At 46.6% G+C, this 22,354-nt stretch overlaps 1 protein-coding gene across 2 annotated transcripts in view; it reads right to left on the bottom strand.

Moving 5' to 3' along the window:
* The window catches only part of USP48 (ubiquitin specific peptidase 48), a 782,973-nt gene that overhangs the window by 157,595 nt on the left and 603,024 nt on the right, over window positions 1-22,354 (bottom strand). For both annotated transcript variants that reach the window (XM_085608904.1, XM_085608905.1), the window contains exon 21: window positions 376-482. In XM_085608904.1, the coding sequence (XP_085465030.1) occupies window positions 376-482 (107 nt within the window). The remainder of the gene's footprint in view (window positions 1-375; window positions 483-22,354) is intronic.

Here is a 22,354-nt window from a genome sequence, read left to right as displayed (position 1 = left end):
GTATGAAAAAAATAGGCAACACAACTGTCTGGTTTTCTACTGCCAGGTATCCAGAAAGTGGACACAACAATTTTGTGCTAATGATTATAAATCTACGGGCTAGTTTGGTTCACTGAAACTGCAAAGCCTATGTGCTTGTTCAATTACTTAACTGAGCTCAGCAAGATCAGTGCAGCTGCAAGCTATGCTCTATTTTAATGAAAAGTAAGGTGATCAGCAAGATAGTTTCCAATTGTAATTGTATATTGCCTTACATTCCTGTATGCCTTTAGCCACACATCACATAAATTACGCCATACACTATACAGCAAAATATTAGTTACACAGTGGTGGAAAATTATTAGATGAGGACAAAAAAAGCAAGAAAAATGGTACCTTTTGATTTTCGACCACTTTATGGACGTAAATGGTGGCCTGAGCATACTCGCGCATGTCCCTCTGTTGCTGACAAAGCAAACCTTCCCGGCACTCAGGACACAGCTCTGAAAAAGTAAGTGAAGAAAGCACTAGTTTCAGAATGCTCTGAAGAATTCATAAATGTGGTTAAAATACAAGCTAACGACTTCTAACTGGTGAAAATCTGTTTTGTCCATGGTAGGATAACACACAGCACAGATGTACAACATGGTTTCTCTGTAAATAACTGGGTTTAGAATGAGTGGACAGTGCCAGACTAGGAGCAGAGGGGTGTACAGTTTGAGCAAGAATGGACAGAAATTCAAAGTACATTCTACTAGAAGTCTAGACTACATCAAGTGTGTCTATATTGTTCCCAGAGCCACAGTCCTGAAGAGAGAAGGCACCCCACAAGTGTTGGGTGATATAAAACATATTACTGACTAGGAGTCCCCGATTCATGTCTGTGGAGTTACTCACTAAATCTTACTCTTAGCACCATTTCATTGCCAATGTATAGTAACACATTACCAAACACAGAATAATGGGATGAAAATACCCATCAGTCAGGTCCGTAAATCTGGAAAATGCGGTAGGGATACTGCAGATAGCGTTTGCTGTACTTTTAACTGCGCCTATTTTAAGTAGTGATTTTAACATTGTGTATTTTGTGTACTTGTATTGCCAAAAACTTACCTAAATCACCGCCCGCACCCAGGTCCGTCGCGGCAAGTGCCGATTGAACAGAGGGTGTTCACTGGGCTACCTATGTGTCCTCACTTCCTGTGACCTCGGCTTCCGGCTGGTGAGCAGGTTAGTTGTTCCAGCTGCACAGCCCATATAAAGCGTTACTAGTACAGACGCGGACTCAGTTGCGGTAGGGATACTGCGGATAGCGTTTGCTGTACTTTTAACTGCGCCTATTTTAAGTAGTGATTTTAACATTGTGTATTTTGTGTACTTGAATTGCCAAAAACTTACCTAAATCACCGCCCGCACCCTGGTCAGTCGCGGCAAGTGCCGATTGAACGGAGGGTGTTCACTGGGCTTCCTACGTCTCCTCACTTCCTGTGACCTCGGCTTCCGGCTGGTGAGTGGGCTAGTTGTTACCGCTGCACAGTCCAAATAAAGCAATACCAGAGCGCGCCTAAGGCAAGCCCGTCAGCACCCGTCCATGTCTGGAACGCGGCCAGCGCCAGCCATGCTGCCCGTTTCGACCCCACACCTCGGCCCAGAACAATATGGTCTGCCGAACAATTAAAGGCCCTGAGGCCACATAGATGTTCTAACCCATCATACCTTGATCTTGGTACGGAATTCTTGGGGGATTGCAAATTCTCCTCCTTTAAGTTTCACACGACACGCACTAAGGGAACTGCAGCCACTAAAAAGTGCACCTATAAAGCCTGTCTAGTCAACTGCAGATCCCTTCCCAAACATGCAGAAGACGTCCGCTTGCCCTTGACTCTGAGCATTGGGATGTAATGTTCCTAACGGAAACCTGGCTAACAGATAGTAACAACCCTGACATATCCTTGGCGATCCCACAGGGATACAGGATAGTGCTTAACAGGGAAAACAACAGACTTGGAGGGGGACTTGAGATAATTCTGAGGGAGGACTGGACGATTACACACAAAGAAATAGAGCACGTAGGGTCAATTGAGGCCCTATTGTACTGCATAAAATTCTCACCCACCTCATCCTTTACCAGAATATTAGCATATAGACCACCAAACTCGCCGGCAGCTCACCTTATTGATCTATATGACAATATAGCAGATCTCTCACTGAGGTATGCCAATTTCACTGTATTAGGTGATTTCAATGTCCATATGGACAATGAAAAATGCCCCCTCGCCTCCAAAATGGCAGATACTCTCCAAGGGTTAAACCTAACCCAAAAAGTTACACTATCTACACATGAAGCAGGACATATACTGAGCTTAATTTTTACAAATGATCGATCTCTACCGGTCAAAACACCTCTTCAGCTAACCTGGTCAGATCACCGACTTGTACCTTTTAATCTGACTCACATCCTTGGTCATAAGCAGGGTGACCTAACCTATGAGACTAGAGGAAATTGGAAAAAACTTGAATTAGAATTTTTAGAAGCAGAATTACTGACTCCCCCTGCTAACCTAACAGGCGACCCCAGTCAGGACGACTCTACCTTTAACCGCTGGGTCACATCAGCGCTGGATAAAACTAGCCCTATGAAGCCCATAAAACAAGCCAGGAATAAACCCTCTGCCCCCTGGTTTTCCACGGAACTCCGGGCATGTAAAAGTGCATGCAAAAAACTTGAGCGCTTATGGAGGAAAAATTATGACATTGCAGAAAAAAAGCATATATAAAATAGTGTTAAAAAAAATCCAGAAACTCAAATGCAATACTATCAGGGACTCCATAGCAGAACACATTAAATCTTCCAATTACTCGACCAAAGAGATTTTTAATTTAGTGCAGGGATTTGTCAAACCACTGGCAATAAACAGTTCAATTACCCGCTCAGCAACTCTCTGTGAAGACCTAGCCAGCTATTTCCAAGCGAAAATCCAGGCAATTTATCCCTTTTCCACAGTCTGAGCCGACAGATAAGCCCCCTAGTCCCTCTCAGCCATCCAACAATTGGTCAGAATTCTGCCCTTTTAGTTTGGATGCCTCACTGGCTGACCTAAAGAACATAAAATCAGGCTCGCCGATAGATCCCTGCCAGGTTTTTTAAGATACTAGCCTCATGCTTCCGCTATTTTAAATTCCATCTGGAACTCCTCCTTGAGCTTGGGCTCCTTTTCTATGTCTTGGAAAACAGCACATGTAATACCTATCCTTAAGAAGGAGGATGCCGATCCAGCGATACTTAAAAACTATAGACCTATTTCTTTACTCCCTGTGCCTTCTAAAATTTTGGAAAAAGAGGTCCAGAAACAACTATCGGCCTACCTGGAGTCAAATAACCTCTTACATGACTCCCAGTCAGGTTTCAGGGCTGGCTACAGTACAGAGACAGCTCTGCTTGAGGTGGCAGAGACTGTGCGCGCTACAGTTGACCAGGGAAACTGTGCAATGCTGGTGCTGCTGGATCTCTCCGCGGCCTTTGACACGGTATCTCACCGGATCCAGCTAAAAAGGCTTGAAATGATGGGAGTGACTGGAACCGTACTTGCTTGGTTTAAATCACTTCTTGAGGACCGATATCAACATGTTTCCCTCTGCCCCCACATTTCATCGTCAAAACCACTTACCTGCGGTGTTCCACAGGGATCAGCCTTGAGCCCGACCCTTTTTAATGTTTACCTTGCCCCTCTGGCCTCTCTAGTTGAACAATGGGATGTTAAGGTTGTCTCCTATGCTGATGACACCAAGCTGGTGTTTTCTTTTACGGAACACACGTAGCCTTTTCTAACTTCAGGCAGTGTCTGCTCAATATTTCATCTTGGATGACAGGCAACTATCTGAAATTGAATAATGACAAAACAGAGGTGCTATTTTTCAACCAGGTGCATCCCCCTAGGGCAGAACTATGGTGGCCGGTAGAGATTAATCCCCCCCCTGTACCTGTAGAGCCTGCAAGAAACATAGGTTTTAAATTCGACTCTGCACTTACCGGTAAAGCTCAGGTCAGTCATGTCTCCTCCCAGTGTTTTTGGAAACTAAAAACCCTATGCAGGTTTCTTCATTTTCCGATGGACTGTAGGAAAACGGTGGTGCATGCACTGGTCGCATCACAACTGGATTATGCCAACAGTTTGTATTTGGGCCTACCCACATATCTAATCAGAAAACTGCAGATCATCCAAAACTCGGCTGCAAGGTTGATCAGGAACGTTCCACTACGCCACCATATCTCCCCCCATTTACGTAGTCTGCACTGGTTACCAGTGAATAAAAGAATAGAATTTAAAGCTCTAACCCTAGCATATAGGGCATTGTGGGAGAAAGGTCCAAAATATCTGATAAAAAGAAAACAGAAATACACCCAGACCAGGGCCCTAAGATCCAACCTTCAGGAACTGCTAGTAACCCCATGATTCAAAACATCCAGAATCGGTGGATGCTCATTCTCAGTAAAAACGGCTGCATTATGGAACACCATGCCGATACACATCAGGAAAGCCAAGACAGAAAGACTGTTCAGGAAAACACTGAAAATTGGATGCTACTAGCGCCGGGACACCCCCGTTGGGAGTAGCCGTGCGCTTTATAAATGGGAATAATAATAATAATAAAATAAGATTTGCTGGGATGACTGCACCATTCAAAATCCATTTTGAGCTGGCACAAGGAGTGATTTGTTTATCTCATATATGTAGATTTGGCCTACCCAGTAGCCCTGTACATTTTAGAAAAAGTGGTCACACCAGCACACAGTAACGTATGTGGTCTATTTTCCAAACCGTCTTGGAGGCTAGTGGCCTAGAAGGGAATGAGGAGCAGTACTCTGATGTTCTGTCATTGTCTGGTTACGGTGGTTGATAATCTGAAAAAGGATGGTTCAGTTGTCACTGTCTATCTTGTGAGTGTCATTAATACTACCATTATAACAGAAATAAATGTGTTTGTGTCTCATGATGTCTTCTGGACTGACTGCCTTTCTTGTGTGGAGTATGAATGGCCAAGGTTCAGAAAGAAGGTGGTGTTTAACTTTTTTTCTTAAACTTTTCTATGACATAATTGACCTGCTAGCTTAGAGTTATGTCATGAAAAGCAGTGTTCAGTACTAGGAGTTTTATTTATGGATGAAAGCTGAGTATTATACAATAGAAATGGCTTCAGAAGACTAGTGCAGCTTTGTAATTGCTGATATATCAATTTGGTCAATACCTGTCTTTAGCCTAGCATTTGCAATGATTTGTTCTTCCTCTTGGAACATTTGTTGTGCTATATTCTTCATAGCGATGCATCTTGTCCCATGACGTGTATTTATGCCTTACAAGTGGTGCAACCTGGTTGGTCTAAAGCATTTTATGTGCAAGACTATCTGGAGACAGACCAATTGTAACCTTGGATTTAATAACTATTTTTATACTGTCATCAAAATAACAGACAGCTTTTGTGGCACCCCTTTAGGACATACAAGAGATTGTGAGGTGCAGGTTGATAGTCCTCCATATGTGGATTAAATGTGAAAACTGTCATGTTTCATCAGAAGCTGGCATGGGCAGATGTTTGCTTGCAGCATGTGTACTGCATTTTATCTACCAAGAAACACATTCCTTTGTTCTAGTAAAATGGATTATTTGGGGGGTGGATTACTATCCACTCCAAAAATAATCACAACCGTCATTAGGGTGAACCCAAAAAGTAATTAAATTAACCTGAGCGCAACCAGTTGGTAGCTTTAGCACAAAGCAGACAGACAATGTGTAAAGTTGTTATGCAGCACCAAAACTGAAATAAAGTCAAATTGCCAGACAAGTAATTAATCCCAAATCTTACTAGAATACGTCCACTTCTTCATACCTCCTCTAAAGTCACATAGAGCAGGTCTGGTCTTCATCTGATCTACAGGTCCAAACAGTGTCTTCCACGGGGGGTGCCAGGAGGTGCTGAATTTATGCCTGGCACAACCTAGTGGTTGGGAAATATTACTCAGCATGCCCTAAACAATCAGGTAAAAGTTCTTGGGGGTAATCCTATTCACTTTTGAAGCTGTTCCTGTTTGCCTTATTGCAACCAGGCCTGCCATGCTATGTGTCAGCGCATTTTCAAGGTAGCAAACGTCCGGCCACACTAAACTTCGCCTCTGAGGGTTTGGGGAGAAAGTAGGGGGTGTACTATGGTAATTCTAGTCTCCTCCCACATCTAACTCTAAAGTCTAGTTTGGAGTGGGTACTGGACCCACAACAAACCCAGATACAGAAGTCAGGTAGGAGAAAAGTAGGGCCCTTCAGCAACCAGAATGTGGATACACAAGACTTGCCTTGTCATCCTGTTCCCTCCCTTTCAAATGTGCCCAAAGTGTTACATGTAGTTCAACAGTCCTGTCAAGAATGATATTTTATACAATACAGTCAAAAAGAGGGCCAAAGCCCCTCTCCTGCATATTGAAATCAGAGAAGTCATCTCTGCCCACTCTAGTCAGCCTATTGTCTGTTCCTGGGAGGTATGTAGTGTTCTTACATGATGTTTCATTCCCTATGTTTCTCTGCTCTAGCTGCTCAGCCTATGTGTGTGTGTCTTCTGTATAGAATGTTGGTGAGTGGACCTTCGGTAGAATGCCTGGGTGACTGGATGAGGAGTGACAGTTGGTGAGAGTGGCTGAGCAGCTAGCCGGCTGCTCCTGGTGGGGCTGTTGATAATCACCTACAGACTGCTTACAGGACTTATAATGCTGTTTATGGTGATCTACATGTACCTTTCAACCTGTGAATAAACCTACTTGGTTTACATCATACCAGCGTGGCGTGATTACTACATTAATTTTGGCGACGGAATTGGCAAACGCATGACCTAAAGTTTATTAGTCGGAAAGTTGTTTTGTATGTCAAAGTTTAGGTTCCCATACTCTGTTCCTTACAAGAGTATGGGTACTGTTTTAATTTACACAATTTCATTTTTCATAACCTTTACATGAGGAGCATCTATTTAACGTTGTTGTCCCTTTTGTCCACAATACATATTATTTTACATTGTTGTCCCACATTTAAGTTTGAGGCAGGACATTGGGTGTTAGTCCCTTTTGTTCACAATACAAATTATTTTACATTGTTGTCCCTCATTTAAGTTTGGGGCAGGACATTGGGTGTTAGTCCCTTTTGTTCACAGTACATTTTATTTTACATTGTTGTCCCTCATTTAAGTTTGGGGCAGGACGTTGGGTTTAAGTCCCTTCTGTCCACATTACTTGTCTTCCTACATGGGAGGACATTTGATTTTACATTGGTGTCCCTTATTTTAGTCTGGGGGGCAGGACATTGGGTTTTTAGTCCCTCTAGTCCACATAACTTGATTCTGCTCACACGGTTGTCCCTTGTTAATGGCGGGGGCAGGACATTGGGTTTTAGTCCCTTTAGTTCTCAATACTTGTCTCTCTACACGATCGCACGTGTTTTACATTGTTGTCCTTTGGTTATGTGGGGGCAGGATATTGGGTTTTAGTCCCTTTATTCCACATGACATTTTTTATCTATATTTATTTTTCCGTATTTGAGGAGGGGGGTGGGTACTGTTTTCTGTATCCATCTTTCCTTCTTGTCTTTGGTTCCTTTCCCTCTCGTGGTGCGGTGTTCCCGTCATCCCTGGGTCCAGCCCTTCTGTTTCATATAGTTAATTTCCTCTATTATGATGTGGGCTTTGTTTCCTTCAGCTTTGGGTTGTGGCCTATTTATTATTGCTGTATTTTTATGTTTATAGTTTATGCATAGGTTTTGTTCATTCTTCTGTTCAAAAGGGAAGAGCTATGTAGTGTTCTTACATGATGTTTCATTCCCTATGTTTCTCTGCTCTAGCTGCTCAGCCTGTGTGTGTCTTCTGTATGGAATGTTGGTGAGTGGACCTTCAGTAGAATGCCTGGGTGACCGGATGAGGAGTGACAGTTAGTGAGAGGGACTGAGCAACTAGTAGGCTGCTCCTGGTGGGGCTGTTGATAATCACCTATAGACTGCTTACAGGATTTCAACTGCTGTTTATGGTGATCTACATGTTACCTGTCAACCTGTGAATAAAACTACTTGGTTTACATCATACCAGTGTGGCGTGATTACTACACAATTCACACTTTTTTGACAGGTTTCAAGGCTAATCATTGGCTGGCAGAAGCTAGAGAACTAATGCAAATTAGCCTCCATGAACTTCAGGCAGGGAAAAGGTAACTTTCTGGAAGTTGCTTTTCCCTCATATGTATTAAAGATACTACTTCACCACTGATTTGGATTCAATGGTGGCTCAACAGACCTATCAAGCAGTATTAGACACTGTGTTGTCACAAACGAGGCCCATAGCCCCTAACTGGCGAATTCTAATAAACTCAGAGTAGTCAGCTCTGCCCATTCAAGCCACCCTTTTGTATGCATACCTATTCAAGGCTGGATAACTAATGTAAATGAACTAACTTCCAAGAACTTCAGGCAGGGAAAAACTAACTTTCTAAAAGATACTTTTTCTTAATATTCATTAAAATACTACTTCATGGAATTGGATTTTTAATAAATATTAAAAACAGCTGTTCAATTATCTTTCTAGCTTGTCACATTCCTGAAATACAGTATTAGTATTTTAATCTGCAGTGTGGTTTTGCACATTGAAAATAGATCGTATGGCCTTGTCACTGTAGACTCACGGTAACATTAACTTTCTGCATGTCTTACTTTTAAATACTATTCAGACTACCTTGAGCGCTACAAGGCTTCCACTGGAGTAACTTATCAATATTTAAAAGGGAGGTTTTACCGGTCAAAAGGGTTTACTTTGACAGGTTGCAGGGCATGTTTTGCACTGTTACAGTTAGACTACAGGGTTAGGCCTAGGCTATGTTTGCACTGCCATTAGAGCGATGGCAAAATGGGTGCTGCAGGCCACTAGCGGCAATTAACTCATTTAATTCAGGCACCTGGGTATACTGTGTACAATATACTTGGTATGTATAGGCAAGTTAAATATCCCCTTTAGGAGTAAGCCAATTTGATCATGTTTAAAGGAGGCACAGTAGCACTTTACCACTGGCTAACAGTGGTAAAGGCAAAACCAGCAAAATCATAGGGCAAAAATATGGGGGAACATCTATACAAAATGGTAATTTCCTACACTCAATCTGCTCCTATCTCAGTATTTTCTTTTACAGTAGGCTTTTCAATGATTGCACTGTATGTCACTTAGTTAGCAGAGGTAGATACGGAAACATTATACAAATTTTCTTCTTAAGGGACTCTTAAGTAGTCTTTCTAGACACCTTCCTGGTCTCATCAGTCTTCTCAAAAGAATTATATTAGTCTTGCACACCATCTTTCTCTCCTTTGAGTGGGCACCCTTGTATAAAACTAAGAAAAGAACATGTCACCTCTGAGTCTAATGAAAACTGCTTCACTGTATATTTCTCTTTCAAACACCTCAGTAGTAGTGGGCTCAAAATGTTCAGAGTGCTTTTTCGAAGATCCTCTGTTTAGGATTTTGTCCCCAAATCCTTTCGGGTTACCAAAGATGTGATTAGCTCATGCTGATCTTTGGTATCATCTCTGACAGCCAACATTATACGTTTTTCAACAAAATCTGCGAATTAGGTTTTTGCAGATGGTGGAGCAGACAAACTATTAGAAGGCCAAATGTTGCATCAATTCCAGTGGGGTGCAAGTCAAATCCTTGCACGTTGCGGAGTTCTTCATGACTGATCTGCTCCTTCCCAAAGACCTGTTGGTTGTGTCTGAGAATGTGTTTTTATAAATTATGCCTAAGCAGAAGACTTGGTAGGGCTGCACTGCTCTGGGGCTGTAGTGTCTCGGGAGGTGTGTGAATAACAATGGGATTGACTTAAGGCTTTCACTGTCTAATAAGCTTCCCTTCTGAAACAACTAGGGGGTCACGTTTTTTACGAGCTTAATCTTAATATTCTTTGCTACCTTCATCGGTATAGAGTTCAGACCTGGCACGTTACTCCGGAGCCCACTATCTTGATATGTAAGCTGGCAAGGCATACAGAAACCAATATTTGCATTGTCTGCGGGTCTCATATGTGAATTTTTCACAAACCTCACAGTCTGAGCTTTGTCACTGTCTTACATATGCATGTCTGAAGAAGTATTCACATAGCACAAACTTGGTTGCTATGGCTGCTCTTCCGGCACATGCTGTTCAGCTACGTAAATGGAACTCTTGATTGCCCCGCCTGAGGCCTTTTCTTTGGAGATTTGGAACCATCAGTGGCTACTGGGCAGTGTTCAGTGTTGGTGCTGCCATTTAACACTTCTTCCCCGAGCCACTAATACTATTGTACTTCAACTGGACAATCAAGTTAATCTGTTTAAACACTGTAAAGGGCAATTTAAACTGAGTAAACAATGCTTACTCTAAAAGGTGGTAGGGATTACAAAATCACATATAGCATTATGCTGTATATACACAATTCAAACTCAGTGCTTTATATTTCAATATATGAATATTACAATTAAGCACTAACGCCTTATCTGGTAGAGACATGATCTAGCCGCAGATTCCTTACCTTAAAATTCCTCAGGCATCAGGCTTTGCTCGAGCAACACCCTTGCGCGCTGATAGGTGGCGTTGGTCGGCTCCACATGTCATCCGAGTAATCTATATAGGCGCCACCTCAGCATGCTGACATACGTTACCTTTCATGACTTTCCATACCAGGATTGCCTGGCCATGAAGAGCACTCACAGTGGAATGTTTAGAACAACTAGGGCCCTTAAACGATCAGCCCTGACACTAAAAACCTCTCCGTAGTGCGGGGAGGATTGGTGGGTCGGTAAGGATTCTACATCTAGATCATGTCTCTACCAGATAAGGCGTTACCGAAGTTAAGTAACTTGTCCATTTGATAGTAACATATAGCCGCAGATTCCTTAAATTAGAATAGATACCCAAGCAATACCATCCTCGGAGGAGGGATGCGAACAAGTTTAGCCCAGGAAGTCCTGCAGGACAGAGAGGCCAAAAGGCCGTCCCTGCGGACTTGACTGTCCAGGCAGTAGTGCTTAGTAAACATGTGTAGTATTGCCCATGTTGCTGCGTGACAAATGTCAAGCACTGGAACACCACGTTGGAACACTGTGGTCGCAGCCTTAGCTCTGGAGGAATGAGATCTTAAGCCTTAGGGAGGCTGTTTCTTGGCCACAGCGTATCACATTTTGATGTAGAGGACGACCCATTGCGAGACAGTCCTCTTCTGTCCGGAGCAATCTTTCTTGATTAAACGTACCACACAAAGAGTTGGCCGTCCACCCAGAACTCTTTAGTGCGGTCAAGGCAGAACATCAACGCTCTTTATGGGTCCTGATGGTGGTGTCACTCCTCTTCTCTAGAGGGGTGCGGAGGAGCATAGAAAGTTGGCATGGTGACAGATTGCCCCACGTGGAATTGTCTTTCTACTTTCGGAAAGAAAGAGGCCCTTGTGCAAAGCACCAACTTTTCAGGGAAGAATGTCTGGTAAGGAGGCCTAGATGACAGAGCCAGCAATTCGCTCACCCTCCTGGCAGACGTTACAGCCACCAAAAAGGCTGTTCTGATGGTAAGCAGTTGGAGGGGGCAGTTGTGCAGGGGTAGCAACGGAGCACAAATGAGGAAGGTGAGAACCAAATTAAGGTTCCACTGAGGCACGATGAATGGGGCAGGTGGTAAGATATGTACAGGCCCTTCAAGAAATCTATTAACAATAGAGGATTTAAATAAAGAGGGTTGGTCTGGCAGCCTCAAGAAGGCAGACAGGGCCGAAAGATACCCTTTTAAGGGTGCCCAGAGAAGAGCCCTGCTGGACAAAGGTCAAAATAAAGAGAAGGACTTGAGAGAGAGAAACAGAAAGAGTATCAAGTTTGTCCGTCCTGGCGTTCAGGGAACCTGCCAGGTGTTGAACTACCAGGGATATGCTCTTCTGTCCCAGCCATGTCCAGAGACGCAGGGCCTCTTGGCAAAAGTGTCTACGACTCCACTGCACCCTGTTTGTTGCAGTACCACATGAACACCTGAACCAGTTTTCCCTTGATGGAAGGAAGAACATTTTCAATGCCAAGCGAAGTGCTCGGAGCTCATCCTCTGACATATCTCTCCCAGATGGCTGCCCCATCCCAGGAGTGACACATCTGTCACTACTGTGTGATCTGGTTGGCGAAGGGAGAGAGGTCTGCCTCTAACTCAATCGTGGTTGGTCAGCTACCACTGCAGGTCCTGTGCAGTTCTGTCCAAGACCCAGACCATGTCAGAGAGATTCCCTTGATGCTGCGCCCATTGGAACTTCAGGTTCCACTGCAAAGCCTGCATATGCCACCTGGCATGTGTCACTAGCAAGATGCAGGAGGCCATGAAGGCCAGAAGCCTCAGTCAGTCTCACTGAATCCCAGGATAGAGAATGAAACATTGGTATCAGACTGGATATCTAGGACTCGTTGCTCAGGAGAATAGGCCTAAAACTGCACTGTGTCTAGAACAACTCTGATGAAAAGGAGCATCGGAGAGGGAGTCAGGTGTGACTTTGACACATTGATAGTGAACCACAGTGAAAGCAGGAGGATCGTCGTAGCCAGTCGTCGCGATAGTGAAAGGCTGGCACCCCTGATCTGCGCAGATGGGCTGCGGCCATCGCCATCACCTTGGTGAGCACCCGCGGGGCCTTGGTAAGGCCAAAGGGGAGCACTGTGAACTGAATGTGCTCATGGTCAACCGTGACCCGCAGGTAACACCAATGGGCTGCCAGATCGAGAATGTGAAAATAGGCGTTCCTGAAGATCAGCACCAATATCCAGTCGCCGGGGTCTAGGGCAGACAGAACCTGAGCATTTTTAACTTTTCCTTTTTGAGGAAGTAGTAGAGGGCTCACAGTTCTAGAAGAGGATGAAGGGCCTAGTCCTTTTTCAGGAGCAGAAAGTAGCAGGAATAGCAACCACAGCCTACTTCTTGTGACGGAACCCACTCTATGACTCCCTTGGAAAGAGAGTCCCGACTTCCTCCTGAATCAAGTTCAGGTGGTCTATCGTCAGTCGGTCGTAGGTTGGAGGCATGGAGGGAGGGGTAGTCTCAAAGGGGCGAAAATCAGATTGGGAGGCGGGGCAGGTGGTCACTGAGAGTACCAAGTACTTGGCTGTTGTCCATGAGTCCTTAAAGTACTCTAAGGTCATGTCTGCCTGGTCTCTTTAGAGATGGGTACCATGAAAGGCATGTTCATAAGGGAAGCCTGGACATCCCCAGAAAAGCCAGAAGTTCTCAGCCTGGCATGGCGTCAAACAGCCACTGTCGATGACGTCGCTCTGTTCAGCGAGTCGGTGGTGTCATAACCACAACGAATGGTGAACGTTAGCCGCATCTCTCCTGTCTGATACTGCTTGGGAGAGAATGGCCGGGGCCTCCTGTGGGACCTGAGGCAGCACTTGCGCAACCTTTTCCCACAAAGAGTGGGCGTAGTGGCCCAATCGGCATGCAGTATTCACCGACCCCAATGCAAGGTTGGTGGAAGAAAAAACCTTCTTGCCACAACTATCTAGCCTCTAGGATTCCCTGTCCGGGGTGCAGAAGGGAACGTGCCTTGTAAGGTAGAGGCTTGGGCCACCATGCTCTCAGGGGTAGGATGGTTGGTGAGGAATTTTGGGTTGCCCAGTGCAGTGCGATTGCGGCAGGCGATTGTCCTATTCATTGGAACCCATGTGCTGGGTTTGGACCAGGTTCCCAGAAGGACATCAGTCAAGGCCTCATTGAAAGGCAGAAGGGGTTCCAAGGAATTTTGAATTTGAATTTAAAAATATTAATTGAGCGCTCGGACACCAGGCGGTTTCATGGCGCTGTAGAGGAAATGATACCTGAGTGAGAGGGTGATGCGGCTTAGATTTTAAAAACCTGTGCAAACAAATTGGTTTTCAGGGTGCTCCGGAACTCCAGGTACGAGGGTGTTGATCTCATTTGGAAAGGTAGAGAATTCCAAAATTGTGGAGCAAGAACGGAGAACATTGAGCCTCCCATTATGCTCTTCTTGAATCTGGGCACCACCAGTAGGGACAGAGAGGAGGATCGGAGTTGTCTGCTGGGGATGTAGGGGACGATTTTTGACGTGATAAAAGATGGGGCTGTTCCCGCAAGAGCCTGGAGCGTGATACATCCCATCTTAAAGAGGGCCCTTTCTCTAATTGGGAGCCAATGGAGGGATCTGAGAAGGGGAGTGGTATGGTGTGACTTGGGTAAACCATAGGCCAGGCGGGCAGCTTGGTTTTGCACCAGTTGGAGCCTCCGGATGGCGTAAGCGGGGGCGCCGTTGTGTAGGGCATTCTCATAATACAGCCGGGAAAGGACCATAGCCATCAAGATCAATTTAAGGGCTGAAAAGGAAAAAAAACATGAGATCTTGCAAATGGTGCGCAAAGTAAAAAAACAGGAAGAGACCACTGTGCTGATCTGAGAGTGTAGGGTCAGTTGTTGGTTGAGGGTGATTCCCAATGTCTTAACGGCGGGAGAGGGAGAAGGGGGGGGGGGACCAAAGGAGGGGGGCCAGAAGAAGGGGGACCAAGGGTTGAGTTTGCCGCCAGTGAGAAGAAGCTCGGTCTTATCAGGGTTGAGCTTGAGGTGGTTAAAGCACATCCAGTCCCTGATTAAGACCATCACCGACTGGAAATTAGAAATAGAATCGGGGGAGTTAGAGAGGTTAAAAATGAGTTGGAGGTCCTCGGCGTAGTTAAAGACAGTGACCTCCATCCTCTGCAGAGCACAAATGAGCGGGCAGACGTATAAATTAAAAAGAAGGGGGGAGAGAGAGGAGCCCGGAGGGACGTCACATAGCACTTTGCGGGCCTCGGAGGAAAAATTTGCCAGGTGGACTGCCTGTGAGCGGTCGCTCAGGAACGAGCTGATCCAGGCCAGGGCAGAACCTCCAATGCCTGCCGCCTCGACATGGGAAAGGAGGATGGTGTGATCGACCGTGTTGAAGGCGGCCGACAAATCGAGGAGAACCAATGCCTGAGGGAGATTAGCATCTTGCCCCGCTCTGAGTGTGTCAATGACAGAGAGCACCACTTTTTCGGTGGAATGGAGAGGGCGGAACCCCTGCTTGGCATGGTGATAGATAGCCGCTGTCCTCTATAAAAGAGCTAAGGACTTTGGTTACGTGGCGTTCGAGGACTTTAGCCAGGTAGGGGAGGAGGGAAATGGGCCGATAGTTTACTAGCGCTGTGGGGTCTGCGCCTGGTTTTTTCAAGATTGGAATGATGGTGGCTGATTTATGACATGAAGGGACAGTGCCTGATTTGAGGGTCTCATTGAGAAAGGTGAGGGTGGGAGATGGGCAAGTGAGGAAGATATCGCGCAAGATGTAGGCCGGGCAGATGTCAGCGGGGGATCCCGTCTTGACGCATGGGAGCAAGGAGAGGAAGGTTTCTTTAGACAGTGGGGCTATGAAGTCGAGATGGCAGGCGTTGGGTTGTGGGTCGGGGTTTAGGAAAGCTTGGGAGGGTGGAGGTATATTGGCCTTAATGTCTGCAATTTTATTGATGAAGAAGTTGTTCAGCGAGTCGCACAAGTGCTGGGAAGGTACCGGCTTGGATGAAGTCCTGTCCGAAGAGGCTAATTCGAAGACTGTGGCAAAGATATCTCTGGGTTGGTTCTCTGCCCGGAGGATCTTGTTTGAAAAGTAGCAGGTTTTGGCATCAAGGATGGCTTTCTTGTACTCTGCCTGGATGGAGGAGTACAGCGATTTGGAGGCTGTGCAGTAAGTGCGTCGCCACGCACGTTCTGCGCGGCGGGCGGCCAGTTTTTTCTCCTTAAGTTCTGGGGTGAACCATTTGTTGACGTCATGGGCGCGTCTTACCCTAATGCGTCTTAGGGGTGCCACCTGATCGCAGGCGTTGGACAGCCAATTATTTAGTATTGCTGCCTGAAGGGGTGGGGCCTGGTCCTCTATAGTTGGACTGGAGGATAGTAAAGAAGAACACAGCAATGGGATGTCAACTTTGCCCCAGTTGCGAGCCCAGGTGTTTTTGGGCAGGTGGGGTTTTGTGGTCGAACTTGAGTCCAGGGAGAAGGAGATCAAGTGGTGGTCTGACCACAAGCAAGGGGTAACAGTAGGCTCAAGGATAGGGATGTTAAGGGACCAGACTTGATCTAATATGTGGCCCTGAACATGGGTGGGAGTGTGAATATGGGATATAAAATTCAGGTTTTGAAGTGATTCCCTGAAATCTCTGGAGGGGGCATCTTCTGCTGGGTCCGATGGCCAATAATTGAAGTCCCCCAGTACCAGGACTGCCGAGTTGTTCACGGCTAATGTGGCTAGCAGGTCCTGGAAGGCTGGAAAGAAATGCGGCATATTTTTGGGGGGCCGATACATCAGGACACATGTGATAGGGATCTGGAAGGAGTTTGAGCGTGCAACTAAGTAGTCCACTTCTGGGATAGGGGTGTGAGGTAGTAGTTGGAAGTGTAGATCTGAGTGAATGATCAGAGCCACTCCCCCCCCTGTTTTGCCAGGGGGTCGATCTGCCCGAAGGGCATAGTAGGAGGAGGGCAGAGCCGCAAGCAAGTTGGGCAGGGAGTCCTGGTGAAACCAGGTTTCCGTGAGGAACAGTAAGTTAGGTTTCTGAGTCTCTAGGAGAATAAACAGGTCAAGGTGGTGTTTTACTGCCGACCGAGTGTTGAGTAGGAGGGCAGAGATAATCGGTAAGTCACTTACTTGAGCAGAGGTGGAACTGGTGCAGATCGGGAGTCGAGTTGTTGAAGGCAGGTTGGGTGGTAGAGAGGGTAGGGGATGGGCGCTTAGGATCCCGGCCTCTGTGATATGATCCTTCACTGCTTGATTCAAGTCCCAAGGGCCTTGGTGGGCGCACAGTGTTTCACGGGGATAGGAAATAGAATGGGCATGGAGTTGTGCCCCTGGCCCCGTCCGGTCGCGGGTGGGCGCAGACGGGCTTGCCTTAGGCGCGCTGCCGGCGTGCCCGCTGCGCTCGTCCGCTGCGTGTCCGAAAAATACACATAGTTATAGGCCAGGAGGGGGGGCGTGGCCTCACGTCAGTGGGCGTGGCCTGAGGGTTGATGGCGGCGAAGGATTTCCCAACCCGCGGCAGCGCTTACGTCCGCTCCGCGGGAGTATTCAAGGTGCTGTTGTTGGTGGGGAAGTGCCAAGCAAAAGAGAGCAATCAGGTAAGATCAGTGAGATCGAGAACAAACAATTTTAAAACACGGGCATTCTCTCCCGGCTTCCGCCTCAGGAGTGTCAATTACCTCTAAGGAAGAGACACCCGGCTGCAGGACATCTGCCAAGATGTTCGTCTTGACTTCCACCGAAGGGAGCTGAAGGTCCAGTTCCTCAGCTGCCCTTCTCAACACCATAGCATATGAAGCTCCCTCCTCCATAGCCACATTAGGGGGAGAATGTAGTCCAGAATCTGGAGGTATCCAGTCCACTGGCCTTACCCAATTCCTCATACCAGTCCATTTCGTGCTCAGGCTTGTCTTGTAAAGGGTCCAGCACCCTCTATTCCTAGCCCTTCAAAATAAAAGTGAGGAACCGACCTAGACCCAATGGAAGCGTCGGTGCCGATCCGGCTCTGAGTCATCGGGGATCAGAATGGGGCTAGTGCCACCCGGGAGCACCGGTGGCGCCAGGAGTCTCGGAGCGGGGCCGGGGAAGGTTTCAGTGGCACGACCGATACCGGTCCGGATCCACCACCTGATCTATTGGGAAGCATTGGTGCCGGAGCTGCTGGCACGGAATCTGATGGAGTCCCCTCTGATCCTCCCGGGCCCAAAGGTGCACCTAGAGGGTCAGGTCGCCCAATATGAGATACATGGCATCAAAGAATCCTTTAAGCTTGGCAGGGGTCACTCTGGCTCCTGGAAAGTTAGGGAAGCGCAGAGCTAACCCAGGCACACGTTCTGCAGAACGAGGCCTAGAGCGTAGAGACTCCTCTGTCATGTCGGCCGATGGACAGGGAGAAGATGAAGCACACTTGGACTTCTTGTGCCTCTTACCTGACCGACCAGATGACTTTGAGTGGGAGGGCGAGGACTTGGGACTCCCAGAGCGGTGCTCGGACCTTCCTCTCGACCAGCACTGAGAACGAGACCTCCAGGGCTAACGGCATGGGGCCGAGCGCTGGGCTGCAAGCAGCTTGAGGGACCACTCCCTCAAAACCTTGGGAGCCATGGCCCAGCAATCGGAGGAAGGCTACGAGTTGTGGACGCACTCCAGGGACCATAGAAAAATTAACTGTGGACCCGTCACCTATATGGCGCAACAGCAGGCGCGGCACGGTTTGAATCCGCAGTCATCTTCGACATTGTGGAAAAACCAACACACAAAAATCGTCGACAAAACGTTGAAAAGCGCATATCAAAAAGTGACAGAGGGTAGCTCTCTTCACGGATCTGCGCTAACTGGTGTGGAAAGAAAATAACGGACGCCAGCATGCTGAGGTGGCACCTATATAGATGACGAGCATGTAACTTCTGGCGCGGACACGGACGCCACGTGAAACCACACAATGCCACTTACCGGTGCGCAAGGGTATTGCTCGAACAAAAGTCTTCTGGATCTAGCCTGATGCCTGGGAAATACTCAGGTAAGGAATCTGCGGCTAGATGTCTCTCTCAGATATAGTATACACAAACAGAAAGACACAACATTCAATTCCCTTCCCTTTCCTTTTTCAGAAGGACTTGATCAATTTGAGGCACGCCTTCCCATTAAAGAATTGAGAAAAATGTTTACATTTGTAGACAATTAAAGCTCAGATGAGGAATAGTGTGAAATGTGACCACTTCAAGAATGTTTTGAACAACTTTTGGAATTGTCCAAGAGTGATTTAATGTGAGTGGTGTAGGAAGCAGGCTCTCTATACAGTGTACCAAAATGAGGTGCACAGTGTAGAGAGTAAAGGTATCCCTTACTAGTGTACAGGAGCTTGCTCCAACAATCCCAAGGTGTCTTAGTGTGGACTAGCAGCCTCAGGCTTATCAGAGGGGAGTGTTAGGCATTATTTTTGCACACACAGTCAATAGATGAGACACACACTCAATAAGGAAATCCAACACCACTTTTTGAGGATAACACAGATTTTTATATTATTTACACACCAAGATCTTCGGGATCAGGTAAGTACTTTTTGTGTTAGCAATTTTCAGAAACAGAAAATATAGCTGTCAGATTTGAGGCATGAGTGAATGCGGTAATGTTATCCTATGGGAGAAACATACACTGCATAGGATCGCTTGAAAATGGCTTACAGGACTGTTCTTCTGGACTTATGGTAAGTAGTGGCCTAGGTCCAAGAAAGCACCAACAGTTCAAGTTGAATTCCCTGTGGTGCCCGGGTGCAGGGGTGCAGGGGTGCTTTTCACGGTGGTAGCCTCGGATGCTATATGTTGGTTTCAATAGGGAACAGTAACTGCAAAGAAAGTCTGCAGGTGGGGCCTACGGGACCAGTCCGGCAGAACTCAAAGGAGGGCTCAGGTCTTGAGAGTGTCAGGTCCACAGAGCTACTGTCGGTTTTAATGGACTCGGGCTGGGAGTGCTCGGTGCATAGGTGTTTTGTCCAGCAGGTCGGAGAGTTTGAGGCTCACAGTTCTCTGTGCACCTGCAGAAGAAAGAGAAAGACAGCAAGACGACTTCTATCATGGAGTAGGCCTCTGTCGAAGTCCATCGATGTGCAGGTAAGTTTTGAAAGGGGTGGTTTTCGGACTGAACATAAACAAGCCTTGGTGCTTGCAACAGGCTCAGAGTATCCCGAGTGTTGGGCCAGGGAAGACTGAATGGATCAACGGGCTGACCTCCCGGACACTTGGTAACTTCCTCCTGGACGGCTGCTGCATTGGTGGTCAGCAGATCGGTGCATCGGTGGTCAGCAGATCGGTGAACCGGACTGAGCAGTCGATGCCTGCAGGGAACTGGCTCCTCCGCTTCAAGGAAAGTGCGTGCAGCCCTCCGAGGCATTGGGAGGATGTACAGCTGCAGGACGAGTTGGATCTTTGCAATTGTCGGGTCAGGAGCAGGCAGGCAGGGTTTAGCGCAAAGTTCACAGCTGGTCCACAGTTCTTGCGTTCTTCAGCTCTTCTTCTGTAGTCAGTAGAATCTGAGTTCCTGGTGTCAGGAGGCCCCCTAAATACTGAATTTAAGGGTGTTAAGGGAAGTAGCAAATGAGCTACTTACCCCTGGGGTCACTACACCCCTATATGACCACTTCCTGTGGGGAGTGGGCATAACCCTGCCCTAAGTTCTAATATCACAAAAAACAAGATGGCGGAACCATTCTTTGGTGGAGCACATCAGGTAGCCCACCTTAGGGTTGTGACTAGCCTGGTGGTGCAACACGTCTATGTGCATAGCTATATTCCTCCTGGTGGCAAATGGGTCTCAGGGCATGAGGTGGCATCCCCAAGGTTGCTTACGAAAGGGGGCAGGGGCTTTGAAGTCCCTGGCCTTGATATGCTAAATCACTTGCCATCCTGCAGGAGGAGGTGTGAACACCTTCCTCCAGAGTAGGCACAGCTTCTGGCCTCTGAGAGCATGGTCTCTCACCTGCAGGAGGGTCAGAAATGTGTCTTTGGGGGCACGCTGGACAATACAAGTCAACCAGCACACTATGGGGCTGGTAGGTTTCAGGGGGGCATCTCTAAGGTGCTCTCTGGATGCATATCATAATAAATCCAATACTGGGATCAGTATGGATTTATTAAGACAAGGTTTTTGATGCCAAACCCCCAAGGCTTCATTGAAGCCATCATGTATCTGGGAAACTCGTAATGACCAGTGCCGAGTACATGTACTTAAGATGGCTTCCCTGTTCGCTTGCATTGTCTAGGAATCGAACTAGACATCACAGGCATATCTGCTCATGTATATAATGCACCCTGCCATAGAACTGTACGGCCTGATGTAGGGGTGACTTTCATATATTGCATTCAGTGTCTGTGGGCATGAAACATGGTGTGTGCCATGTCATGTTTTCAAAACGGTTCTCACCATTTCATGCACCCTGCAATGGCAGTCTGTATGTGTTTATATATGGGTTCCTAAGGGTGTCATCATACATGCAGCCATCCTCAGGGACCCTCTTTGGTACCCTAGGTACCAGGGGTACCATTTACTAGGGACTTACAGGGGTGCTAAAGGCCATGCCAAATGGTGGACAATTGAACAATTTACCTTGTTTTAGGACAAGAGCACTGGCACTGGGGACCTGGTTAGCAGGAACCCAGTGCATCTTCAGTCAAAACTGCATCAGTACCAGGGCCGGACTGGGAACCCCAAGCAGCCCTGGCAAAATTTTTCAGACCAGCCCCCGTATGCTGCATTAATCATCTGGGTTATATAAACACTTTTATTGTTGCCTGAAAACTACTGAATTTAGAAGGAACTCTGCAGAAGGTGCTTTCAAAACTGCTGGGCTGCTACAAAAACGCCCTCCCCCCCTCCCCCCCATGTAACAAAACCAGCCCCACACCTTTCCAACCTCCCAGGGAAATGCCAGTTGCCCGGCACAGCCAGTACGGCCATGATCAGTACCAGGCACAAAGTGGGGGTGACCATGACAAAAAGGGGCACTTTCCTACAAGTGGACTTAGTTGTAAAGAGTTTTTTTTGCAGTCACTCCTTGCTGCCCTAAATTAAGTGAGACTGCAAACTGAGGCAGACTGTTTCCATTTATGCTCCATCCCTGTCAGTTAATTTCTTTTCTTATAAAGGTATTTTGATAATCATGGAGTAGATGGTTATTTAAAAGGTGTAGGATCATCAAGAATGTCTTTCATGCAATGGCTGTAGTTGGCGGTGTGGATACTGACATCGACAAGAACTGATGAGTAATGCCAGGTTCACGGATCAATTCCAGACCGGTCTACAAACTAGAAAGGATACAGGTGAAAAAGTAGAATGAAAACCCATTACAAATGGTACCCCTAACCCCATTATAATTCTTCAAAAAACAATACCTAAATCAATCTGTGCAAAATCACCTAATACATACCAAAAAGCTAACCAACTGAGTTGGTAAAGGCACAAAAGAAAAGTGGACACAGAAAAATCATAAAGAAAAATTTAAAGACAATTGAGGAAGACATATGAATGATCTCTATACTAACATTGTTTAGGCATAAAGACCCTTTGCTTTGCCAAACAAAATTATATTTTTCTATGACTAGATTAGTAACATTAAGTGATTTGGAGTACAATATTAAGGACAAATCATGTGACACTGGGGGGAAAAGGGCGATTGTTGGTGGAAGAGAGGCAGAGGGGAATGATCACACTTATCTACGGTTACAGTAGATACAGTGCATCTTAGATAGACAATAAATGGCAATTTGGAGAAAGAAT

Source organism: Triturus cristatus, chromosome 1_2, assembly GCF_964204655.1.
Source record: "Triturus cristatus chromosome 1_2, aTriCri1.1, whole genome shotgun sequence".
In the NCBI taxonomy this organism is placed as follows: Eukaryota; Metazoa; Chordata; class Amphibia; order Caudata; family Salamandridae; genus Triturus; species Triturus cristatus.
Note: the sequence above shows the minus strand (reverse complement) of the source record. Positions and strands in the feature narration are given on the sequence as shown.